Here is a 26,724-nt window from a genome sequence, read left to right as displayed (position 1 = left end):
AGGCTAAATATAAAAAGACAAACTGAAGGCCACTGTGAAACTGTTATTTTAATTTCCTGCCTAGACCCCAGCGTTGGCAGTACGTTGGTGTGATGTCGCGGATTTCAAGGTTCCTTTGGCGTGGTTGCTGCTCAGCGAAGATTGCTGAAACATCCTGAGTTCACTCTGGCACACTTTGAGAATGCAATGTAGTCCATACCAACAAAGGTAAAAGGTCTTAATAGTAAAAGTAAAATCCCGAAGGGACGTCAAAATTCTTGACGTGACGGCGAGATACTGGGGGATCAAGGCAGCATCGCCCCACCGCCTTGGCTCGTTTTTTCGTGTGCTCTTGCTTACTCAGCTTGCTCTCGTGGAACGAGTAGTTTTCTTCGTATTGTAGTAGACTACTTTGCTAATGTTACTTTAGTTTGTTATTGTTTAAGACCTCTTTAGCAACTGCTATGGTACTATATAGGGTTGTCACGCCTACGGCATGAGCCACCACAGTAAAAGAAAGACGACAAAATTCGACATTTTTTTTTTTTTTTGCTGGCCTGATGTAATAGCCGCCTCGTTTCAATTGCTTATACGCCAGCACACCCTTGATAGCGCGTAACATTATCCTGGCATCGCCCACAATAAGTATTCTGTTGCAAACTCTGAACATCAAATTTTGGCTCTCTCGAGCGTACGCGTGAAATCAAACGAAAAACACGTAGGAATTATGTCGGCTCGAATTAGGCGTAATACCCGGCGGCTTATTTCGATTATATTGACTACATCCGCACTTCAATGGGAAATAGTGGTTAATGAGAGCAAATATTTGACTTCAACTATAAAGCACACACATATTGCCAAAAGATTTAGAACGAATGAGAAATGAAGCAGCGTGGCGACAAGTGCCTAACTTGTCAAAAGAAATCGAGATCGCGCTTCTGTAAACTGCACCTCACAGGACTTATGAGGAAAATATCAACACGTCGCGCATTGTCAAGCGTCAGCTTGAATTTCTAGCAGAGTTACGGTACTTAGTGGAGGCATTAACGCGAATGGGACCGACATTGGGCCCCATACGTGTTACTGCAAAAACGCCTGCCAGTCTATTTCGGACGGCAGCCAGGTTAACTGCTTTAAAGTCAGCGCTTTGTCTCGTCTCTTTGTCATCGTCCTGCACACTACTCCTGCAATTGTCATCAGCTCGTCGCATGATCCGAGAACACCTCGGCACTTGTAGTAGGCCTCGTGGAAGCACTGTTGAAAATAAATTCATCTGAAAGTCGACGTCTATTGTATCCTTCGCGCACGCTCATCGCATCCGGAAACCATTATTCGCTTTATGATGCAAATTGACGTCGCTGCACGGAAGAGGCATTTGCGTGTGAATTACCACCCAGCTGCTTGACAAAATACAACAACGCAGACGCACACACAGACAACGACCTGGGGGAAACATTTTCATTCGAATGAGATGATTGTAGTCAGAGCAACACCGGCTCTCTACCGGCAACGGTGTGTCGCCTCGGCTGGTCCGAGCCTGCTCTCCCCGCGTCTGTCGACCAGGCCGTCGTCACATGAAGCCGTAAAGCTCTGAAAGAAGGAGTACAACGAACCGTACTTTGATTTCTCTTGCAGACGAGACACAGCGAGAACAAGGAAGCTAGTGATAGCGCGACAAAGGCACCTTCTGGTCGGGCAGTCAGTGTACCGTAGACTTAAAACACATGTGCACAGTAACAATGCCGGGTGGGCTCAAGCTGCCGGGAAAGTGCTCGCAAAGCAGTAAAGCTTTAAAGCCGCGAACTTTTATTATTTTTTTTTTCAATCCGTAGAAGTCTGTGCAAGCCCCCTGAGTAAAGCTTTCAAAGCCGTACTGCTCTGAGAGCCAGTAGAGCTCTTCAATATGGGGAGTTCTGCTGCAGCCAGTAAAAACCAGCAAGCCAATAGAGCTTCGAAAGGCATTTGCAAAGTGTAGACCTCTGAAAGCCGCAGAACTCTAGAATCTGCAGAAGCCCCTACTTTTCGGCATTTAGAGAAACTCCGTGAACTGATTCCGGTCCGACATTTCTGGGTTCTTACTAGGCAGGGGTGGTTGAAAAGCTGCATATATCCAAACAAAGGAGAATGACGTTGTCACAAAGACCGTACGTCTATGTTGTCGTATCTCTCTCGCTGACCGTGGCATTGAACAACAACTTTTTGCTCCGCAACTTCTGGAAGCTTGGCTGTCTTATGAAGCGCAGTCTCAGCTCTTCTCCTTGAAAGGCGGCAAAATATTATGTGGCTCATACGACCTGAATATGCAAACCGCTACAACGAATAAAATGAACTGACCATGTTTCTTTTGTTTGTTTTGCACACTTGAGTGGATATGCATATTGTAACGTGCTTATTAGGCTTTGCAGCTCTTATCCTCGAGAGATTGACATTGCTCAATCAGTTTTGTTCTTATCTTCATTCACTTTTGAACACTCGCGCTGCCTGCCGACCTACTATAGCTTTGTACTTCCGACGGGCCTACTGTATCGGGCAGTGCAAGTCTCACGATACCTGACGATAACTCTAAGAGGTAACTCATCGGCAGTCTTTGAGTAGTGACCAAACGCGAGCTATGGGACACACCGTTTGTCGACCGCCGCTAGAGCACGCCATTGTTGCTGCTACTGACCTGGCTGGTTTTAGCTATGCGTGACAGAAATTCGCCTCAATAAAGGTTCGCCTTGCAGCCCCTCCGTGCTGTTACTGGCATCTGGCACCACCGGTGAGAGCATTGGAAAATGCGGGCCATGTATTTTCGCCGCTTTTTCTAAAGATGTCCGTTGTGTGAGAGCGCTCGTCCCACGTGCGGCTTTACTTTCTCCGGCGCGTTGCGCTGTAATTTTTAAGCACGAACGAGCTTTAACTAGCTCATCTGTCCATTGTTTGGCTTTATTAAGCTTGCCTTGCGGGAAAACATCCTGCCATTTGAGTTGATGGGCTTCCTTTTGTTTATTTATTTTTTAGCGCAGAAAGTGATCGCAGCGCTGCCACATTGTCGTAACGTAGTGCTCTGCAGGTTGTCTATAGTTGTCAAAATTGACTCAATCCTTGCAATTTTGGATTTGGCATCAAGCTAATCAGTGCTTTTAGCACATCTATGGGCCACACAGCCACTTCATCGCGAAGGAAAACCACCACTTGGGGAATAAATATAATGGCGCTGTATTCGGCGTGACATGGTGAACAGCCAGAACGAGGTGGAGTACAAAGATGACAGAACCTTGTCTGTCCTGCTTGTCTCTGCTATCTTGCGCCACCATTTGACGCTGCTCGCGTTGTTCAACGAAAACCAATTGGCCCAGGTTCTAACTCTTTCTATTTTGAAAATACAGAGAGACATCAGTGGGATCCAACCAGTGGCGCATTGCTCGTACGGTGGTGTCCCCCCATAAGCAACTACCACCAAACATTGACAGGCTATGGGTTTTCATTTTCCTTGTAATCGACCATTTTTGGTCGCTTTACATATCAACAGTAAGCCGCGTTTCTGCCGTAGAATATCTTTTAAGAAATTTCTTGCTTAGCGGTGGTTTGTTTTTGTCCAAATCTTGCAGCAAGATAGCATTTTATGATCAAATCGTTCAATATAACACTTTGCGCGAAATACCACGATTACCACGAAATAGTGCGAAAACAAGGAACAAGACCACACTCATCGTGTCTTCTTCCTTGTCTTCATTCTATTTCGTGCCCACCTCTTCGTCCTCAGTGCCACGTGACTGCTTAAGCCGCGGTTGCTGCAAGCCTCCGTGATCTCACGTGACACGCTTAACCTCTCTTATTACCGCTTGCTCTGGGCCGATCACGTGACTTTCCGGCGTGTCACTCTGCTACACCTTCTCTCTCCACCTACGCCGGCTCTGAAGGGCGGGCTCCTTCGTAAGTAATGACGTCAGTTTAATGTTCAGAAATAAACAAGGTCATTGTATGCACATGTAGCAGGACGTAGATGGTCTGACCTACATGGTTGCAATTTTTACCGAATTCCCAATTGCCAGCTCACAGCGACAATTTCAAATTTATTTCGGCAACCAAGGCGTTTTCATGGATCGCTTTGTAATGCCTTGTGACGCTTCTCACTTTTGCGCGCTGAAAACAAATAGTATAATTTTTAGCCGCATAATTGGCCCAGTACTGCTTTGACCACTACTGTTCTAGTCCTTCCGAAACCCCCTCGACGCGCATGAATTTCGAATTTTGTTATTTTTGTGTGTGAGTGACTCGTTCATGGTGCCATGGTATGTTTTTAGAAGTAAGTATTTTACTTCTGGAAAGCTTAAACCCAATACACCCAGTACTTGTTTCTTTGGCAGAGCTCCCTCAATATCTATTAATGGAATCATCCGATTAACGAAACCTTGATAATGTCACAACTTACCCTATCATCGCTCTAACATGTAACTATGCCTGCACGTCACCGCGTATTACTGCACATACCTTTCCCACTCGCTCAAGTTAATGCTTATCCACTACGATCTTTGGTACACAGCAATAAATGCAGCCGCCTACATGGCGGTCTCGCCTTTCATGACAAGCTTTTTTCGCAGGAGGCTTTAACTTTTGCTAATACGTAGTCGTGTGGGATTAATGCTTTAGGAATATAGATAATTAGCCGGCATATTGGAGTTATCGCACTTTGAGTTGCCCCTTAAATCCAGGCTAATGTAAGATTCAGGTAAAGCTGGGTGCACAGGCACATCCATAACCGGCGTTCCCGTGTGGAAACACAGTAGTAGTTGTAGTAGTAGCAGCTATTGGTTGTTGATTGGCATAAATAAATAAACAAAAGGGAATGAAAAAGGAAGGCAAACACGTTTGCTGCACTCACCGTCCATGTCGTGGCTTCGACCTAGGGAGAAGCAGTTATAAAGAAAAGAAGTAATTAGAAAGTCGATTCGGTCATCAACATTGATCAATTTGTCTAATGACATAGGTCCACCTTAGCATACGCATGAGAAGACGTGCTCTGTACTACCAAATCAGGAGGTGAAAGATATCTGCGCACCTTTTCCTGAAAAATAATTGTCGTTGCGCTATTTTGTTTATAGTGTAATACCTTCTCATTGATGCTTCTGGAATATTTCTATCGGATGCCAGCCTTTTTTAGCTCCGTAAAAGATATGTTGGAGGTGCTGTTATGCTACTACCACGTATTACCCGTAGCTTACACTTCAAACTTGCTGAAATTGGTATATAGGTAAGAAGCACACAACGAAGTGTAATAAACATACACGGCGGTTAAAGTAAGCGACAAACTACTCGCGTTTTCGTAAACACCAAGGTCGTACTTACGAGACATACATAAAAGAATCTGTACTGTTGCATGTGTGTGTGTGTGTGCGTGCGTGCGTGCGTGCGCGCGCGCGTGTTTGTGTGTGTGTGTGTGTGTGTGTGTGTGTGTGTGTGTGTGTGCGTGTGTGTGCGCGTGCGTGCGTGCGTGTGTGTGTGTGTGTGTGTGTGTGTGTGTGTGTGCGTGCGCGTGTGTGTGTGTGTGCGTGCGTGTGCGTGTGCGTGTGCGTGCGCGCGCGCGCGCGCGCGCGCGCGCGTGTGTGTGTGTGTGTGTGTGTGTGTGTGTGTGTGTGTGTGTGTGTGTGTGTGTGTGTGTGTGTGTGTGTGTGCGTTTACTAAACATTCAGTTAGGAAACTATTCTGTTGAATTTGTGTATTGTGTGCGTGCATGCGCGTGTGTGTTTGAGCGGATGTACATGTGTGTGCGTGTGTGCGTAATCACCAATATTAGTGATTGCTTCGACTACACCCAAGAAACCAACAAATGACAAAAGAAAATGCACCTCGGATTCGTCGCCTATTTGCTCTTTGTCTCCGTTATCCGCTACCAGAAAAAATAAGATTTCATCGCGAATGAATTTCATTTTTCCCATAGCATAATCGGCTCTAAATAATGAAGTGGCGTGCGAAGAATGATGACGGCATCGTTTGCTACCGTGGCCAACCGTATAGCAACTCTTTTGCAGCGATACCAAAATTGAACTACTGCACTGAGCTCATTTATAACGCGTTTTAATTGCGTCCACTAGTGAGGCAGCTATTAATTACGTCTTCCTTAAACTTATTTTCAGATTAGTATTGTGCTCATTCCAAGGTTCTTTGCGAGACACTTAGAGTAGCCTGGCGCTTACGTATGTATCACTTATAATGTTCCATTCTTTAGCTGCTTGCCATTAATTATAGCCGAACACGAATGTTAGGGTGCAGCGTGGGAACAAATATAAAAGCGTCGGAACAACCGGAAAGAAAACGGTGGGGCTTATGACAGGTTCTCTGCGCCCAACATCTTTGCTGAGATAATAGAAAGCTGGTGCAGTTCTCAATTTCGATCACCTCTCAACAAAAGAACTTGCGACAGAGCCTCCTAGGCCACTATAGTTTAAAGAATGCGCTAAGCACACAAAGCCGATCAGTCACCTCGGTCAAGCGTATCCTTCTAGCTGAGTAGATTCCTTACATAGCGACAGGTATCGAACACAAATAACCCACCTTACGCTGAAACCGTGAAATTATGTAATCCTTCAGTAGCTCAACGTCTTAATGAAACAAAGCTTTCAGAATATTTTCTAACATTCGCAAGCGCTGCGTGATCTGATTATTTAACGTCGTTTGGTCACCACTTTCGACATCTTCCTTCGGCGATCTACAAACGCATCTCGTGCTCAGAAACATTACCAGTGAAACAAACTGAACCTCTACAAAACCGAATGCGTTGTCTATCGTACAGGAAGAACCGAAAAAACATGTTGCTTGCGGGGTCGTCTGCCGTAAGTACATTACATAAAAGGCACTCTACGCACTCGTCGCAGTTACCTCCGGCGCAACGTGTCTGGAGCTCGCGTCTCTCGATGCGCGCGCTAGGGTGGACGCGTCGGAGGCTACGTGCGCCTCTTTGCTCTCGTTACATGAGCGTGTGCAGTGTCTTGTGCTTTTGATACACAGGACAATAGGAGCACACAATGCACAGAAAGGCATTAGGAGAACACCCGTGGAACTACGATGGCATAGACTAAAGGGAAGCTGAAACGGTTTTCAAATTCCATGAATTGCTGGGGTCGGGAAGAACAGACCTATTAATTTGCGGTTCTGAAATTTTTTTCTTCGTTTTATTAATATAAGGGGCAGAAATTCCTTTCCCTCCGCGGACACGCCCCCGTCGCTTCCTGGAGTGCCGGGTAAGGAGGCAGCCGGAGAACCGGCGAGAGTGACGTCATCCCCGGGGAGCCTGCCGGCGGACCGGCGTGCTGACATGTGCTGGCGTGTTTCCCACCTGCGCTTTACTAAACGACGCTACGAGAGATCTGCCGCCGCTGACGCATGCTGTCTTTTGCGATTTTCGTGAACTGTGCTTCCTTTCTGTTCTGCGTGAGTGCCTACAGCCAAGGGTGCCCAACATGCCCTCGTTCTGTGTAGCATTCGGCTGTGCGAACACAGGCGGGCGAGGCGATGTGGTGTTTCACATGTTCCCGAAGGACAAGAAGCTAGCGGCGCAGTGGGTCCGTGCGGTGAGGAGAGAGAATTTAGTGCCGACGAAATCAACTGTGCTGTGCTCGGACCATTTCCGCGACAGTGATTATTATCGGAGCTTGACAACGATGCGGGCAATCGGTATTCCAATTCCGGTTTACCGGTGCCCACATTGATGCACTCGAGAAATGCGAACATTTGCAGCCATGAACGTCTGGTAATAGTTTTAGCGTAGCCGGATAGCCTTACGACCAATGCGGAAACGCGTTGTTGCTAGTGTTGCTAGACTTGCCTAGTGACATTCCACCTACGGTTGCAGTTACCGTAGTTACCGTGTTTTCCACACGGCGGTGCTAAAACTGCCTAATATCTGTATGTCAACACTAGCATGCAGCACGCATACCGATTCTTGATCGAGCCACAATCGCAAAGTCGTCGAACCATAGTCTGAATATTGCACACATAATCGCCCTGCAGGGCCATCTCGATCTGGATGTGCATAATAAGCAACTTCCATGACTGTGCCTCCCAGCACTGTATGTGCGCGCTTTCAAACGCTGTACTTCTGTTCGCGATCGTGTATCAACACGCAAAAAAACCACCGAACTTTAGACAAGCAGCGGCAAGGTGCTTGACATCGCGGAATTGCACCCGTGTTTACAATCTAATGAGAAGTTAGTGCTTCGGCATTCTTCCGGCAGCAAGTTCCCAGTGACACTTTAGTGCGTTTTTTCTCCTGTCATTGCAACGGGCAGCTACATGAAAAAAAAAACATATGTACCAGCTAATATTTCCAATGCGCGAGAAGGTGCACGCATCGTTTTCGCTGTAGGCACACTCAACATCGTCATTGCCGCCATCGTTTTCTGTATCGACTGTCGGTTCGAACATGTAAGGCGAAAATACAAGCTGTCCGAGACAGCGAGAGCGTTCCATAACGCTTACAACTCATCTGCGACGCCAGACCGAAACAGCATGCTACGCTCTGAAACGGCCGCGCCGACCGGTGATCCCCGTGAATGACGTCACGGCGGTCCTGACCAATCACGCGTAACAGCTGCGTTCGCGCGATGCCCTGAAGTGCTGGTGCGCGTTTTCTTGCAAAAAACAGCCGCTTGCGTTTGTTTCCGCCCTTTTTAAACTAAATATTTGTGTTCAATGGACTAAAACTGTAGAATGCCGCAGGGAACTCATTTTTTTTCGAAAAGTGTTTCAGCTTCCCTTTAATGGTACTCCTCGACAGAAGTAACCGCGGATGTCGACACCACTAGCCACGTAGGGGTCGCCGCCTTTGTACTTTGTCGCGCCGCTGCCTTAAGGCTCCCCGTTAAATTTTGCTGCGATGACAATTATGCGGAGGTTCGCAGCGCGTTCGTGCCGTCGGCGCCACAGCCGTCGTGTTGTTCCAGTGCAGACGCGCATGCGCGGTCCGCGTGCGTGAGACTTAGGCACGACGAAGTCACGTGTTCGCATCGTCACGCTGCACTCGCTCGGCTCCGCCAGAACACGAGCGTTGTTGCGCGAACGCACGTTAGGGGCCACGTTGTGTACACCACACACAAAGTGCACGAACTAGTCTCAGCGGAACCTGGGCATATATGCGTCATGCCAAACCTATGTAGTCATTTCGTATGGCACTAACAAACGCCAACGGTCTTTCCCTCCAGTCGCATCTCGCGCCCCATGGAGGTGCGCCACCCGTAAGGTCCCATACGGCGTTTATCGTTGGCCAGCCTTGCGACACGCCTGGCATCTGGCGGCATTGGAAGATACTAGACGTGCGCACAGCTCCAGCGCAACGTTAAGCTTTGCAATCGCTTGAAATAGTTCACGTTTGGGCGAAACTACCATTTGTTTAGCGCGGTAAACTTATTCGTCGCAGGGCAACGCCTGTCAGAGATCTGAGCGAAATATATGTTTCATACTCGCATCACGGAGACTACTAATTGGATGAAAACATTTTGTGTACATATTTTTGTAGCTCCGTAATATCCCGGTCGCTTTTCGCGTCTCCGCCCTTGTCATAATGAGTGTTTGGCTGAGCAGTGCCTCCTGCAGGAGCCTGAGGCACTCTTCTCATCTATGATGTCTCGTCACTTGAGAAGCGGTTTCGCTCTCAAGATGGCGGCGCCATTTACTGGGTAGTATCGATACTAATGCGCGGATACTATAACCTCCGAGATCCGGTGCCTTGATGCCAAAGTTCAGTGCACTGACGAGTACTCAGTACGGCAGGTATCCTTCCGCAAGCGCAGCGCAACATAACTTCGAGAGCTGTGGCAACGACGAAAATGCGAGAACGACAAGTGTCTGTTGCAGGTCCTATATTTGATTGTCGATAACAGCGCCATTACATAGCGATTTCGAACTCCTTTTCTTGGAAAAATATTCGTGCGAATATGTCCTTTGTTGATGTCGTACATATTTCGCCGATATAATGCGTTACAGGGGCCTTATTTATTTATTTATTTATTTATTTAGTCATACTGTTAACCCTCACTTGAGGGTCGTTACAGGGAGGGTCGGTAATTGAATTGTACATAGAACAAACACTGAAGATCATTTGTAGTAGAACATTTGTAATACATAGAACATTTGTAGAAGAAAAAACACACAGCTACATGCAAGGAACAAATGTAAGCTATACAATGTGAGCGAAATACTTATCAAGGCCAACCTCAAAATCACTCATAGCATTTTTTTGTACCACGTCATTCGGTAATTCATTCCACATTTTAATAGCGTCAGGAAAGAAAGAAAAGCGGAATAAGTCTGTTCGAGCTACTATTGGTTGCACGAATGTACTGCGTGTTGTTCGTGGTAACCTTTTGTGAAGCGGAGGCGATGGTCGACGCCTACCTTCTGTGAAGATGAGCATGTAGGCCATCACGCAGAGCCCGAGGAAGACCACGATGACAGCCGCGCCACTCCCGAAATACACCAGGGCGTCCGGGATGATGGGCACCTCGCAGCTGCGAGCCGACAAAGAACAAAGAAGACATAATTCTTTACGCAGCGCTAGCAGTAGCACAGATGCTATTACGTGCCTGTGGCGAGCGCGAAGTCAATGAAGTAATTCCCTGCCGCTGCGGCACAATATCATCGGAAGAGACGTTTCGCAAAAGGATTTCCAAAAGAACTGCTTACAACTTCTTTTACCAAACACCATGGCTGCTTTCCACTGCCCCCAGCTCGTGAAAGCTTCCAAATGTATTTTCGTTTTTCGATATAGTCACGAGAGAGAAGGATTTAGTTTGCGAAATTTCAAAGTGATTCTTGATTCATCTAGTCGCATATTCCGGCGCAATGACTATGCAAAATATCTTGCACAATATGCACAATATCTTGCACAATATGCACAAGATCGCACAATATCTTGCACAATATGCACAAGATCGTACAATATCTTCCACAATATGCACAAGATCATTGCCGAATCTAGATTATACTTGCTCAGTAACATGCGCCATGAGCAACATTTTTCAGTGCTCTGCAATTATCAGAAACCAACCTCAGACTTCACGAACTTGAGTACTGCGCGCGCCCGTAGTGACGTCATGGCCGCCATGTTTCGTACGCTACCTCTTGACTGACCGCCTCCCGCCCCCCTTTCTCATATACTGGCGCTCGACAATCTTATATAGCCTGAAGCTTTCGAAGAGAGCGACCATATTTAGGCTGTACCGTCAGATTACGGTAAAATTTTTAGAAACACGACCACTAACGGTCCTCCCAGAGGTTCTCGGGAGACTTCAAGGGGTTTCGCTGAGATCTTCTTATAGATACTTTATTAAAGCTGCATATCAAATGTGGAGCATAGATGCCTGTGGGACCATTGACGAAGATGTCTCTGAAGTCCTGTTTTCCCTATTAACAACAGTCCTCCTGAGCAACATATGTAATAGCAAACACCAATAGATGATGATACAGAAATGCACCTGCGACTTCTAAACGAAGCCGGTCAATTTTTATTTTATTTTTTCTTTTGCGCAAGAGTACAGTACCCGACGTTCCAGAACAGAAACCTTAATCCTTCAACAGAAAACTTGTCCTGAAATATCTTGTGCATTCAGTTATCCGCTAAAGCAAACAAACAAATACACAAAAATACTGCGAAATCAGTAAATTTGCATGCGCTGAGGTCATCTGCGATGCAGTTCAGGTACGAAGTTGAAAGCGACAAAGCTTGCCTCGTTGTCTCAGATAAGCGATTTTCTTTGCGCCAAAGTAATGCTAGGTGACTTCACTCTCGTTAGCCCAACAAAGCCCAACGTATCATTTAAACTGCACTAGAGTCTGACACCTCAGAATTCTAATTTTAGGGCTATAATTAAGGCTTTAAGCTTAACGCGAATTCCTTAGTACCGTTTTTCGAATCAATTACAGTTTGAATCAATAACAGATTAATTACTGTGTTAATTCTTAGGACGAACTTCTCATAGCTTTTTTTGTTTGAATATGCTCCCCATGGCCGAAATAAAAAGGTGGACAAGTCTTAATTTTACTTTATGTGGAATGGTTTGTGGGCATTCCGGGTTTAACCCGAAACTTCAGATTTGTCTAGACCTTCGATAGCATCCACACAAGTATTGAATACCACATGAGTCGATGATATTCCGCACTGAAAAGCCGCACCAGACATTAGTGTCGACAAAAAAAACGACGCTGCATGTGTTGAACTACAAGATCAAAATTTAGTGACAGTTGTCCTTCGCACACATGGAACAAGCGCACACGTGAAACAGAGCTACGTCAACTAGAGCAGAAAGCGCCCAATGATAAGCATTCAGGTAACCTGTTCACTTCTAAACGCGGCAAAACAGAAAACCTCGCGACAGGCTGACTCCGTGGGCGCATACTTTTGGGCAACCTTCATTGTGTTGTTAGTCTCGTAGGCTTGGGCCGCGTTCGTAAACGTCGGCTTCCGTTAGCTTTCAATGTGATCAGCGCAGACGAAGTCTCCTGTTTCGGCTGGCCTTTGTACCCTGTACCAAAGCACGGAAGTGAACACCGTATCTCTGTTCCAGCAGCGATTCAACAGACGGGTAAGTCGGAACCTCGTTACTGTTATTTGCTTAGATTTCTTTTCAGCTAAACAAATAACTAAAATTACCGGCTTTAAACAGACTTGGCTTTGCCTTCTATATTGGTACACTGTGAACGTACCACTGCTTTTTGTTAATTTAGATAGGCTCAGCATCACTTCAGCGCCATCTTGGGAAATGCAAAATACGCAGTTAGACACAGCAGCTTAGGAGGCGAGGCAGCCTCGAATTCAAAGTTGTAGTGTGTGATAGTTATTGCGGTCACGAGATAAGAAAGCCCTATGGTTTAATTTGGGGTGATTCGTATTTCTTCTAGAGCTCCGTCCCGTAAATTTTTGTGGCGGGTTGTACGCAGGAGTCTACTGCCACTTGCAACTTTAACGTCGTCACCAAACGAAGACTGTCTGGTGCAGCAAAAAAAATCGAATTTAGGTACAACACTAAACGATTCCTGCATGAAAACGTGAACAGCTGATCCGTCACTGTGAGAAGGTTCAGCGTGATTATTAACTTACGGTGGAGGGCGCACAGTCTTCAGGACAGCTGTGAATGAAAGAAGTCACGTGGGGTATGAAGACATCGCACTAAACTTTGCAGTATTCTTGATTATTATTGTCAAACTTATTGAGAATATTTAGCGCCCAAAAGCGCCAATTAACACCCAAAAGAAACACGTAATAAGCATCTAGCAAAGTTTTAACATGTGTCAAATCGTCCTTGATATCGCTGCTTTATTGTACTCGTCTTTTAACTTCATTTAGATAGTGTGCCCGAAGCCAGGAAACGTGCCACTCTCTTATTTTACTCTCAGAACGCCAGAACTCGGTGAAATCGAATGAATGCGGAGAGAAATGAAACAACGCATTTTCAAGAAGCGGAGAACCCTTTTGAAGTAGCTTATTTACTAACTTTTTGCTCCTTCTTTCTTTTGCCTCATTTAATCTCTCCCCTCTAGATGACCAGCGCCATCTATACATCGCAAGATCCCGTACAGTCATAAAATTTACTCGGGCCATGGTCAGAAGCCCAGAAAGCCCCAATACGCGCATTATTGTAGTTCGTGAAATCAACAGACGTCAGCGAACGACTGTTGTTTCGGTCTGCATCTGCGGATGAAGCGCCATTGTACAATATATTCTCTCCTCTTTTTTACTTCCTTAGCCTTCTTGCCCCAGAGCATGGTAGCAAACTGGATGTGCGTCTTGCTTACCTCGCTGCGTTTCTATATACCGCTTCCCCTTCTTTTTCAGTTTTCCGTGCCACACCAAAGGAGCACAGCGGATGCGTCGGTATATGCTAAGAAGGACATCAGATCATAAGATCATAAGGAGTTATTTACTGCCTAATACACTGATGTACAATAAGCGTCTAAAGATTATTGACCGTAGGACACAAGAAAAGGTAGAATATTTTCGTAATCTGGGGCGCGCCGCCTTGCACTTCGATTTCCCGTCTGTACTACTATACGTGAACAACACAGTCTCTTGCGGTTGTACTGGTCACGCTCACAAATTGTTCGAAATTCATCGTTTCCTGACATGATGCGGTGCGTTAAGTAAAGACACGAACTATACGCAACTGGTGGGGATGGCTTAAAAGCTGTATAATGGAAGCCCGACTTGTCCGTCCCCCTCCCCCCATCCCCACTACCCGTGTAACCAGGCAGCCAAACGTGGCATACGCGATCTGCTTACACCACAATGACATCGACGTACCCTTCTGGAACCAAATAAATTGTCCGTCACAAGAGCGACCGTGGAATGCATGCCGTCGGTACTAAGCATCTGGGTTCTTTCTTTTCTTACCTTGTTTTTACTTTATTAATCAGGCATATTGTCGTGTCAATTTCAGTTTTCTGATCAGCATGCTGTAAGCAGGTTTCTCTGCAAAGTTCTGGTGCCCTACGCAACATGCTCGGCGTCGCTCTCAAAGCGCTATGCAGCTGAACGCCTTATGAACGCCTTCGCACGCCTTATGAACCAGATCGTACGCTATGCTTTATGCTTACCTATATTGCTAGGTCCGCCATCTTCTTTGAGTTAAGCGTATTCTGCAGAGAAGCGCACTTGCGGAAGTTAAGCAATTCCACAAGTGCGCTTTTTCACCCACCTCAGTTGGCTAACCCAGCCAAGATGGGTTAGCCAACTATGGTTAGCCAACAAGATGGCGGACCTCGAATTACATGAAAATACGGCGTGAATAGGTTCACTGATGTCGCCATCCCTGCCGCCCTCCGGACTAGCTGAATTCCTGCTTCTGAAAAGTGCGAAGCAGCACTGAAACTTGGAAGTCGACCATCTTGGTTACGGCAACCGCTATCAGTGGGAAAGAACTTGTCGTCACACCGTTTCTGTCACAATATCAGGTTTTATGTTCTGCAAGTAAAGTCCCTTACACTTCGTAAAGTAGAGACACTCTCCTCCTCCGCCTTGACTCCACCTCGTTTCTCCTCTCTTTCACGCTCCCTCCTCGACCGTGGCGCCGCCTACACTGCTCGAGCCTAGCAACAGCGCCAACATGCGCTCCTCGCCACTCCGTAGACGCTTCTCGAGCAAAAATGGCGCTGATGCACGGCGCGAGGGCCCACGCGATGCTATTAGGCCAATAGCGACGCGGCGTTGCCTAGAGCGCGCGAGGAGGAGGTGGCGGCATTCTTGAAAGCGTGCCACAACTTTACGAAGTTTAAGGGGCTTTATTCTGCAAACTCTAATCAGCGCTCGAGTCCGTTGCACCTGATTGCTCCTTTCAGGTACATTGTGCAGTTGTTCATTTCAGGTCACACCACGTGAAATAGACGTGGCGAAGCAGTGTCCAACGTTGTATGGCCGTTTCATGTGGTTTACTAGTTTCACGTGTTAGTACAACCACTGAGCAACACGATAACACCCATGCATCCTAAACTCTATACAAATATTTAATTTCTTCGCATCGCCACTTCCATGTTGAAAATAATAGGAAATAATAAGAACATCTTTCGTCTGTTCCGTCATCCTCTTGGGTATAACCACACGCGTTCTTGCCCAGCAGAGTCAGGAGAGCGGTTGACACGGCTGTTTTCGAAAACTTTTCATTTGAAGAAATATTTTTCCCTGTCCGAGATTCTAGCCTTAGGCCGCCCGTTAGAAGACAAATATCAATTTCGCGGCTGCGCGATAACAAACTATGTGACGACTCGAGATTCAGAGCGCTTAACCAGTGCAGCAAACAAATGATGAATGTAACCTATAAGAGCCATTCAGATGTGCTCTTTGCACATCAGTGGCCAGGTAGCAAGTGTATCCATGCCAGTTTAAGCTACTCAAGCTATAGGTACGGAGTCAGTGTGTACTGCAAGTCAGTCTGTGTATTCATGCTGACCGCAATACACGGAGAAGCCTCATGCATGATCTCGTAATTCAAGTAGGCTACGCATCTCGCAAGCTGCGGTAACACAAGGACAACGAGTACACAATACAAGAACAGGTCTCCTGTGTTCCTGCCCGAGTGTATGTGCGAAGCGGGGCACAGCTAAAGGGATCACGTAAAAGCCCGAATCCCATTTTGAGGAGGACGTATATTATTGGCTGTTTCGTGCTGAAGGCGCTTGTTTGTCTAAAATCACAGAAGATTAGGCACTAAAGTGTTAGGTCAACCTTTGAGTATTCACAGCACCTTGGAATGCCTTCTATCACGCATTATTCCAGGTTCAGGATATTAGTGCAGAAAATGCCCGCTACCATACTCTAGCCAAAGACAAGCACTATCTTCGTACTTGTGTGGTGACTATACGCACATGTATTATGTTAGGCTAACACTTTCAGCCGATTCGCAACGGCTAGCTGGATATCAGTACAGGTAGTAATACTATTAGCTCCGGCGGCTGGTGGCATAAGTGTCGATGCGCAGTGCGGGAACTTGGGGATAAAACTTGGTAGGCGTAGTAAAAGAGTGTGCAAGACACGAGAGGAAGACTTAAGACACCACACTGCTTGTGTAAAACATTGCGTATAACACATCTTAAGATACACATGGCGTATGTGTCCGTCTTGCGTCTTCCTTTCGTCCATGACTCTCGGGCTTTTTTGCCATTCCAAATGTTGAAGGTGAAGGTTTATTTGCTTCTATTACAGAAGCTGGATCAGGAGCAAACGGCTACAAAAGCCTGACAAATGGCTCCCGCTCCTATTGCCATTCAGCACTGTGGCACATAATATGAAGCACATTGGTGGCATCATATCGAATCATTGTTACTTGTGCAGTACGGAGGTAAACTTATCACTCAAATAAAACTGCAGCTAGCCCAAGCTTCCATCCAAGGAACCTCGCGTCACAGACTACCGGTCACATGATGCGAAGCAGGGCCATTTCAATCTAGCTACGGAAGCCGTTTCGCTCGAGCCGGGTGAATCCCACTTGTCTCGAGTGTCAGTCAGCCGATTTGATCGTCGTCTTTCGCTAAGTACACGGCGACGACGCAATAAGACCACGCGTGACCATGACGCACGCTCGGTGCGTGTGCTATAGAATGAGTAGATTGGAACCTAGTAGAATTAAAGGCTGCGCACACTAGCGCTGTTCGCAGCTGGCGACTCGACCACTCTTAGGCAGACGTGATTTCACGATGAACCTGGCGCGCCTTGACGTGGTCCCTTCAAAGGTGGACCTCGGTATAACGAAGTGGCAGCACTTCGTCGTTTTCCCGTCAGGCGATCTGCACTTTGCGAAGCTGTTGCCGGCCCCCTCCCGCCTCGTCCCCGCTACTCACCGATGTCCGGCACCCCTTCTGCCCGGTGGTGTCCCCGTTCGAAGTAGCCGGAGGCGCCCCTGCCGACCTCCGGGTTGATCATGGCTGATTGTTGCTCCCGCGATCGGCGTTACCACGGCCCTCGGTTCTTTCGGCGGCGGCGCGCGCACCGAGCTCAGACCCTGGGACGAAGCAGCAGCGAGCCTCGTGCGGGCCGAGGCTGGCGGGTGGCGCCACGGTCGGATGCAGCCCGTAGACGTGACTAGTGAGGAGAAGAAGAGGAATAACAGGAAGGAAGCATTTCATTGCTGCGACACTTCTGTTGTGATCATAAAAGAAGGAAAAGCAGCCTGGAAGATGTTGTTACATAACCAGTGTGAAAAAATGGACTGATTATATAATGCAACAGAGCTGAAATTAAACATACCGTTTCTAAAGCAAAAGACGATGACGATTGCCACCATCTTGATTTTCTATCAAAATCTCAAAGTAAGCGTGCACTTTTCGATTTTGTTCTTAGTAGAAAAAATACTTCGGCGTCCGGGGAACATCGACTCGTATGTTTTTCACTGGAGAAGAAATGACGCAGATATTACAAGATGTAGCAAAAGGTTTAGAGAGCAGATTCTCTTCCTTGCTATCTCCTAGATCAAGCTGGGCGGGTCGCGATGGCCATTGGAGTCTTGGAATAGGGACCCACCCTGCACCGCTCCCTTCCACCATTTTTTTTCCTCATCAATAAAATGTTTATTCTTCCTCCTCCTCCTCCTTCATGTACCAAGTTATGAATGCTGTCTGATGATTTTACAGAGACCTTCATGTTTGAACAGGCTAAGGAAGCGGAAAGTCTGCCATATTCCTCCTCTAGTGCTGAAAGAGTAACCGGGAAAATGCAAAAAAATTTTGACCTTATGACCTTATAAATGTAGCAAACTATTCTACTTAATTTGCGTGGATTCCCGCTAGGCTGAAACTCGCCAAAATTATTCCGGCTCTTAAAAATTGCGAAAGATACACGCCTGACTTAATTAGACGAATTTCTCTAACTACTAATTTCGTTAACTTACTAGAAAGGATTCTGAATGTTCATAATAAAAAATTGGTAGAGGGCAAAGATACGCTTAACCCTTGACAAATTGGATTTTGATCTTGCTCTTCCATTTGTCACGCTCATGTGGACCTGGAAAACCGGATAAATCTAGCACGACGCCAGGAACAAATTCCAGCTCGAGCAACTTTAGGTACATCAAAAGCTTATGATCGTATAGAACACTACGTTTAATTAAATCGATTAAACAAAATTCACTGCCATTCTACGCAGTGAAGGTGGATCACCAGCGAAGCGGTGTATAGTGATGGCTATATTGATTTTATATACGGTGACCCTCTTGTGATTATTTATAAAATGTATGTGCTGCCAATTTTGTAATTTTAATGTATTATACATTGGGGTGCGTTGGCATATAAGTTACGTCCCCTTGTAGTTCTGGGATGGGAAGCTCCACGCCTACGCCTTGGTTTACCAGACTTTGTTGCCAGCAATGTATTATACCTAGAAGCATGCTTGCCATATATCTCGCGTAGATTTCGGTTACTAACGGTCGAAACATCCTTGAAGATGTATGATTGCCCTAAAATATTACACTTCATTTTCATTTCTCAGCCTGCCTGATTTTTCCAATCTTCCTGGCCTCGGTTCAACATTCCTCATGTCATCTTCATACAGGCACTTCTTGGTCCCTTAATTGTATGATTATGTGAAGTCCCTCTTATTGGCACTGGGATAGGGTCCCCATGTTGCATTTGACGAAAATTTGGAGCACCCTTAAGCTTTGCCTTTGAGAGTGGAACGCGATAAATTTTAAAGGTCCCTGACTGCTTGTCACGCTTCCCGGCAATCGCAGTTTTCTTGCCGATGCGCAGAGCCGAGGGCGATTGTGTTGCAAGGTAGTGAGCGGGCACCGCCAGTCGGAAAAGGGGTTTCTGTTCGAGTTTTCGCGTCACAGAGTTATGTCCTCTGGTATTTCCAAATTAAACTCCGACGCTATCATGTGTGTAGATTGTGTTTAGGTCGTACATTACGATTATTCTGACGTATTTTACTCTGAAGAATTCAATTAGTTCAGCAACGTCTCTGCTCCGCGCGGATGGCCTGCGTGGGTGTGGGTCGAAGTACCTTTTCGCCAAGCGACGTCCGACGCCGACATCGGATCTTCTGCGCCACGGGGCCCTTAACGCAATCGCGTTAAGATCTCTCCGAACAACGCGAAACATCTGTCTTACAGTATATTAAATGACATGTTTCACAATCACTTTACGCAGCTAAAAAGAAACGCCATCATGGTGACAGATGCGTCGCAAACCGAATAAAAATTTGAAAGTCGCATTTTCTCTTCCACTTTTGACGGATCGTTCTCCTTGCGACTTCTTGATTACACAGCGGTATTCTTAGCCAAATTTCTGGTGGCTGCATTAGCCCTACGAAAAGGGAACTCGTCAATCTCGGAAGTTGTTACAGTAACTGGTCTTCTTCTGCCAATTGCAAATTACAAATTGCAATTGCAAACTGCAAACTGTCGCTCACGTACAGGTAATTTTCATTGTCTAATACCCTCTCAGTTAACAGTAATTGGATTGGTATGGGTACCTGGTCACAAAGGATTAGTAATGAATGAATTGCCAGGTAGCTTGGCAAGAGCGGCCCTTAGTGGCTTCATTCTCGGTCCTTCCTGTCTCAGCTTTCATAACGGCTGCTAGGATCAGGAGACCTGCAGTCATGCATGACATTTGGCACCTATCATTAACAAATTTAACTGATCACCGACACTTCCTATTCCATTGCAGTAGAAACGTCTTCCGTACTATAAAAGTTGAATTCCTGTTTAACAAATTCCGCTATCGAATAACTACATTACGCTATCATAAGCATCAATATGGTCTGGCATCCTCCTTCTTGTGCTAATAATGTGGTGAGGCTGAAGCACTAGAATGGTTGTTGTAGCATGCCGTCATTTTTATCATTAAAAAGCACACTTAAGGAGGACTGGTCCACGGTGCTAGATTGAATCTAGCCATTCCCGATACCTAGCTTTGGAAGCCTCGTCTCTAAGACATTATGACAAGGATGTTGATCTAGCTGTTGTGATGTTTATAAAAGGATCAGTACTACTCTAAATACTTAACTCTTTATATGACTTCTTATTCTTATTCTTTGACGGACACTTTCTTTTATCTTTTCAAAATTTTTCATGAGTGTTTCTTTTTAGAGTTGACTAATTATTTTAGTAACTCACCCGATTCTTGGTTTATCCCCCATACTAGGCATGAACCACTCGTACAGGAACATGAACCAGCGAACCAACGGACCCAACCAGCTGTTAGGCCATTGCACCAGGCACTAAACCAAACCGAATTTTGTCCTCATCGTTTTCATCATAGCGGCTAGATTTCAGAGGCAAATAATGCTGCGTGAATTTCGTGCCCGGTCTTTAATACGCGCCCCAGGTTTTCAGCACCATATAACACCCGTAAAACAGCAAACTCGGTCAAACTCGAATACTGGAAGACACCATCCCTACACTACGCTGTGCAAATACTATTTCCACATTTTAAATGCAAAGCATTTCTTGGCGAACATTTGTCACTTTCACGGTATCTATCTATCTATCTATCTATCTATCTATCTATCTATCTATCTATCTATCTATCTATCTATCTATCTATCTATCTATCTATCTATCTATCTATCTATCTATCTATGTCTGTCTGTCTGTCTGTCTGTCTGTCTGTCTGTCTGTCTGTCTGTCTGTCTGTCTGTCTGTCTGTCTGTCTGTCTGTCTGTCTGTCTGTCTGTCTGTCTGTCTGTCTGTCTAGCCGCCTACGTCTTGGTGGTCTTATGGTCGATTCGTTAATTTTGTATGTACCAAAGCTGCCATAGCATGACAAGAGTGTATGAAGAACATAAATGATAGGTGGCGCTAGTGATAAACATTATTAAAAGGGGGAGGGGGGAGGTGGCTGAGGGTTCAGTAAGGCCCTGGGCATGCTTGGCCTTCTCTGCCCAGTCCACTAGCACAAGCTGTCGGTCAACGTCCCCGGCCCTAAGCCAGGCGGTCCAGTCAGTCTCGGTGCTGGCCGGAGAATGAGAAAACGGGAGCGAGGTGCATTCCCACATTATGTGTCTGAGTGTCCCTGTTTCTGAACAGAGCCTACATATGCCCCTTACCTTGCCCGTGTGATTTTGTTAATGTACTTTCACTATGGGTATGTGTTTGTTTGGAGTCGCCTAAACGCGACTGCTTGCGTTTTATCGAGTTGCTTGGCTGGTGGTGAGTCATGACATGAATATCATGACATGTCTGTCATGTAGTTCATGAAACAGCCGCCTACGTCTTGTTGCTCTCATGGTCGTTTCGTTAACTTGGTGTGTACCAAAATCCGTACAGTATGACATGAGTTTAAGACGAACATAACTGCTAGATCATGATATGAATGCCATGACATGTGTCATGTAGGTCATGAAACAGCCACCTACATCTTCGTATGCAAAAAAATTGGCATATTATGACAGGAGTGTACGAAGAATGTAAATGATCGGTCATGACATGAATATCATGAGTTTGTCATGTAGGTCATGAAACAGCCGCCTACATCTTGGTCCTCTCATGGTCGTTTCGTTAACTTGGTTTGTGCCACATTTGGCATAGTATGACAAGAGTGTATGATGAACATAAATGATAGGTCATGACATGTGTGTCATGTAGGTCCTGAAACAGCCACCTACGTCTTGGTGCTCTAATGGTCGTTTCGTTAAATTGGTTTGTACCAGAATGGGCATAATATCACAACATCCTATGACGAAAATAAATGATAGATCATGACATAACTTTCACGGCATGTGTGGCATGTAGATCAGAAAAAGTCGCCTACGTCTTGGTATGTACTAAAATTGACATAGTCTGACGATAGTGTATGACGACACATAAATGATTAGTCATGAAATGAATATCGTGGCATGCGCGCCATGTAGGTTATGAAACAGCCACCTACGTCTTAGTGCTTTCATGGTCATTTCGTAAACTTTGTAGGCTCCCCGCACACTGTTTCGCATAACATCGATTACAACAAAGCGTGGCATCCGCTGGCTTTTTTGCTGACAGAGTGCTGGCGTGGCGACCAAATCAAATTGTTCTTTTTGGGGCCACACACAGAACGAGACAATCACTTTTTTTTTCATGTCTTTTCCAAGTCGCCCCCGTCGTTGCTATCAATTTGTCTTCCAACTTGCAATCTGATGCCGTTCACGTACCTTGTGTGACAGGATGCTGTTCGACTACTGCATTCAAATTCAAACAAGCGCCGACGGTGCTTCCACCAACCAAACGGTCGTGTTATGAAGCCAGTTAAGGAAGACACCTGTTCATAGAAAAGCATTACTGTTCACGTTTCCGTGCTCTGTTAGCGTCCTAAGTTGCCTGTCTACCAGTGTGTAGATTTAGGCGCACGTTAAAGAACCCCAGGTGGTCAAAATTTCCGGACGCCTACACTACGGCGTGCCTCATAATCAGAAAGTGGTTTTGGCAATTTAAACCTAATAATTCTTTTTTGTCTGCCAGTGTGTCTACACCGAAAGTTTTTACAGCGAAACTGATTATGGCTAGACTACTGCGCATTTTTCGTGTGTATGTGTGCAAAAATAGTGTGTCGATAATGAAAATAGCGCAGAATGAGTCCAAGCACAATGGCACATATCCCTGTGGACTCCAATCAAATACTAAATAAAGAGCAATCGGTCAGTGGGAAGCAAACCCAAACTGGCACGAATCCTAATTTACACATCTTCTGTAAAATACTTCCTACGGCATACCATCCTCGCTGCCCATGGTGCTCAGCTAAAGCCACCTTATACCTTCTTAAAACTTTTTGTGCGCAAACAAACAGGGACGAAGAATAGGGGCAACACAAGGACGAGCGCTTTCTAACAACTGGTTTTATTTTTGAAGAACTATCTGCTTAAGTACCCACAGATCTGCGCGATCTAGTCAACAAAGTACGCCTATAGCGCATATGATACCCGCAGATCTGCGCAATCAAATCAAAAGAGCACGTCAATATTACATGTAACACTTGTGATAAAAATACGTGGACCAAAGCCACCCTGTAAAACTAAAAAGAGCGAGGTGCATAAAACAACCACTTACAATACAATGCGTTAAATATGTGATGATAGAAGCGAATTTTCTTGATCTAACAATGAAACAGAAGGATGGCTGATGCATTTTTCTTTTTGTTTTTCAATCCAGTGTGCTTCCACGATTTCCCTAGCGGTTTGATTCCTATGCCTATACAAAGTGTCTGTGCTAGTAAGAGAAGGGGAGCAATCATGTTCTTGGCAGTGCATTGCCAAACGCGTACTAGGGCGACCTTTCAGACTAGACAAGTGCTCCCTTAGTCTCGTGTTTACGCATCTCGCAGTCTGCCCTACGTACACATGGCCGCACGTCAGAGGGATCTGATAGACAACGTTCTCCGCGCAATCAACAAACTGGTTCTTGCGCGGATGTTTAACACTACATTCTTTCTTTGCATCATCCTTACTTTCGAACTTCCTTTTCACCTTAGAACACACACGACCTATTATTTTTTTTTGCCGAAAATACCACGTTTACTGCATAACTACCAGTCACCTTTTTAAGTCTGTGTGAAAGGCCGTGCACATACGGAATCACTGAAACCTTGGAAGCTACATCCTTCTGCCTTTGATTCTTTGTGCATTGTCCTTTATCCTTTTTAAGTTCTTTCATCAGTCTAGCGCACGACGCCAGCATCACAGCGAGCGGGTACCCAGCCTTTCTCAACCTATCAACTTGCTCAAAAAATTCAATCTTTACACTGTGGTGACATGACTTCAACAACGCTGACCGGAAACACGAAATGACTATCCCATTCTTCACAAGCCTGGAATGGTTTGAGGCATAGTTCATTAGCGGTTTTCCAGCTCGGGGTGAGAATGACCAGCACACATGTTCCGGTAGGAATTTTAACTTGACATCAAGAAACTGTAGCTTATTATCTACCGCTACTTCCGAAGTAAATGGTAAGCCCTTGGCCAGAGAATTGAAGGCCTCTACAACCCTATTCCTGAAAGCATCCTTGTCTACAGCACAGCCTAAAATCAAGTAGTCATCGACATATCTGTATACCTTACTTACTACACCTTCTAAATCTTTGGCCAACTCTCTGTCTATGCTTCCCAAAAAAATGCTACTTAGGATGGGAGCTACCTTTGACCCGATGCACACACCCCTTGCCTGTATATACGTTTCACCACAGAATCCCTACATGTGTATTCGCTAAATAAAAATGCAGAAGTTCAAGAACGAATTCAACGGCCATGCCGCACGTATTGCGGAATGAGACCTCATCATTCTCATTTGTTATGAAATCTTTAACACTGCACATCAGGGGCCCATGCGGTAAGGAATAGTAAAGATCTTGAACATCTATGCTGAATCCCCAGCTGCAGCTTGTACTATCTGATGCCAGACAATTCACAAGGCCTTCAGAATTTTTCAATAAGTACGGATCCTGCACTTCTAAGGAATTCAACATTTTTTGCAGAAACTCCGCGACCAGAACTTGCCAACACCCTCGCTCGGACACAATTGGCCTAAACGGAATTTCTTGCTTGTGAGTTTTTGCCGTTAAAAATATCTCCAATTTCATTCCTTTGAGTTCTTTACACGTGACGCAAGCTTATCTTGGTCACATTTTTTCAATAGCTCCACCGCTTTCTTTTTAACGTTTTCTGCATTCACATCACATTTCTTAAAGCACTTGTTCACCGCTAGGAAAGCATTTTCTAAGTAACAATCATTTGGTACAACAACCAGAAAGCCTTCCATGTCTGCTTGAACAACACGCAGATTATTCTCAACCAAATACTTAGCAGTCCTATCAACATTGGGTCTGGATCTATCGCTTACCGATGCTTTAGCCACCACGTCCACACACTCCACCACACATCGTTCTTTTTCTTTCTCTGGTACACTCCTGGCAATGTCCCTTGTAAGTGCTAACCTGTCGACGATGTCGAAAGCTGGGTACCCGCTCGCTGGGATGCTGGCGTCGTGCGCTAGACTAATGAAAGAACTTAAGAAGGATAAAGGACAATGCACAAAGAATCAAAGGCACAAGGATGTAGCTTCCGAGGTTTCAGTGATTCCGTATGTGCACGGCCTTTCACATAGACTTAAAAAGGTGGCTGGTTGTTATGCAGTAATAGTGGTATTTTCGGCAAAAAACAAAATAGGTAGTGTGTGCTCTAACGTTAAAAATAAGATCGAATGAAAGGATGATGTAAAGAAAGAATGTAGTGTTAAACATCCCCGCAAGGACCAATTTATTGTTTTTTCGAAGAACGTTGTCTATCAGATGCCTCTGACGTGCGGCCATGTGTACGTAGGGCAGACTGCGAGATGCGTTAACACGAGGCTAAGGGAGCACTTGTCTAGTCTGAAAGGTCGCCCTAGTACGCATTTGGCAATGCACTGCCAAGAACATGATTGCTCCCCTTGTCTTACTAGCACAGACATTTTGTATAGGCATAGGAATCAAACCGCTAGGGAAATCGTGGAAGCACACTGGATTGAAAAACAAAAAGAAAAATGCATCAGCCATCCTTCTGTTTCATTGTTAGATCAAGAAAATTCGCTTCTATCATCACATATTTAACGCATTGTATTGTAAGTGGTTGTTTTATGCACCTTGCTCTTTTTAGTTTTGCAGGGTGGCTTTTGTCCACGTATTTTTATCACAAGTGTTATATGTAATATTGACGTGCTCTTTCGATTTGATTGCGCAGATCTGCGGGTATCATATGCGCTATAGGCGTGCTTTGTTGACTAGATCGCGCAGATCTGTGGGTATTTAAGCAGGTAGTTCTTCAAAAATAAAACCAGTTCTTAGAAAGCGCTCGTCCTTGTGTTGCCCCTATTCTTCGTGCCTGTTTGTTTGCGCACAAAAAGTTTTAAGATGAATCTGTCCCAACTAGGCCGACTCGCAGTTATACCTTATTCCATATCACGTGGGCGTGTCAGGCCATCACTGCTGTACCCACCATACAGTGGAGTGATTGGACGAGCTGCTGACCACCGAGAGCCTAGACAATCAGCTGAGTCGGACTGGCCGGGCCCGTAGAGCGGAAGCCGCAAGCAGTGCCATGGACTGAAGGCCCCCACCGCAAGCCAGGAACCTCTGACCAGCCAGAGTCTTTCCGCACCAATTTTGCGGCCAATAGGTAAGTTCTTACCACCCTGTCGAGACCGAGTAGTGGGCTCCGGGACCTTTAACTACCCTAGTCGCACATGGGGCCCATTGAGGTCCGAGGCACAAGGGTACCTGGGACCTCTATGAACCCAGAACCTCCTGTCCTAGTATCTGACAAGGGGGCTTTAGCCTTAA

General features: G+C 45.7%; 1 protein-coding gene across 1 annotated transcript in view; it reads right to left on the bottom strand.

The window, feature by feature from the left end:
- Positions 1 to 1,428: 1,428 nt before the first annotated feature.
- LOC142559665 (uncharacterized) overlaps positions 1,429 to 26,724 on the bottom strand; it is a 221,859-nt gene continuing 196,563 nt past the window's right edge. The window contains exons 5-9 of the mRNA XM_075671234.1: positions 17,284 to 17,524; positions 13,055 to 13,082; positions 10,354 to 10,466; positions 4,847 to 4,867; positions 1,429 to 1,569 (exon numbers count right to left, since the gene is read on the bottom strand). Coding sequence (XP_075527349.1) covers positions 1,550 to 1,569; positions 4,847 to 4,867; positions 10,354 to 10,466; positions 13,055 to 13,082; positions 17,284 to 17,365 — 264 coding nt within the window. The 5' untranslated portion in view covers positions 17,366 to 17,524 and the 3' untranslated portion in view covers positions 1,429 to 1,549. The remainder of the gene's footprint in view (positions 1,570 to 4,846; positions 4,868 to 10,353; positions 10,467 to 13,054; positions 13,083 to 17,283; positions 17,525 to 26,724) is intronic.

The sequence above is a fragment of the Dermacentor variabilis genome, chromosome 10 (assembly GCF_050947875.1).
Source record: "Dermacentor variabilis isolate Ectoservices chromosome 10, ASM5094787v1, whole genome shotgun sequence".
Taxonomy (NCBI): Eukaryota; Metazoa; Arthropoda; class Arachnida; order Ixodida; family Ixodidae; genus Dermacentor; species Dermacentor variabilis.
The sequence above is the reverse complement of the archived record's forward strand: the minus strand, read 5'-3'. Positions and strand labels throughout refer to the sequence as shown.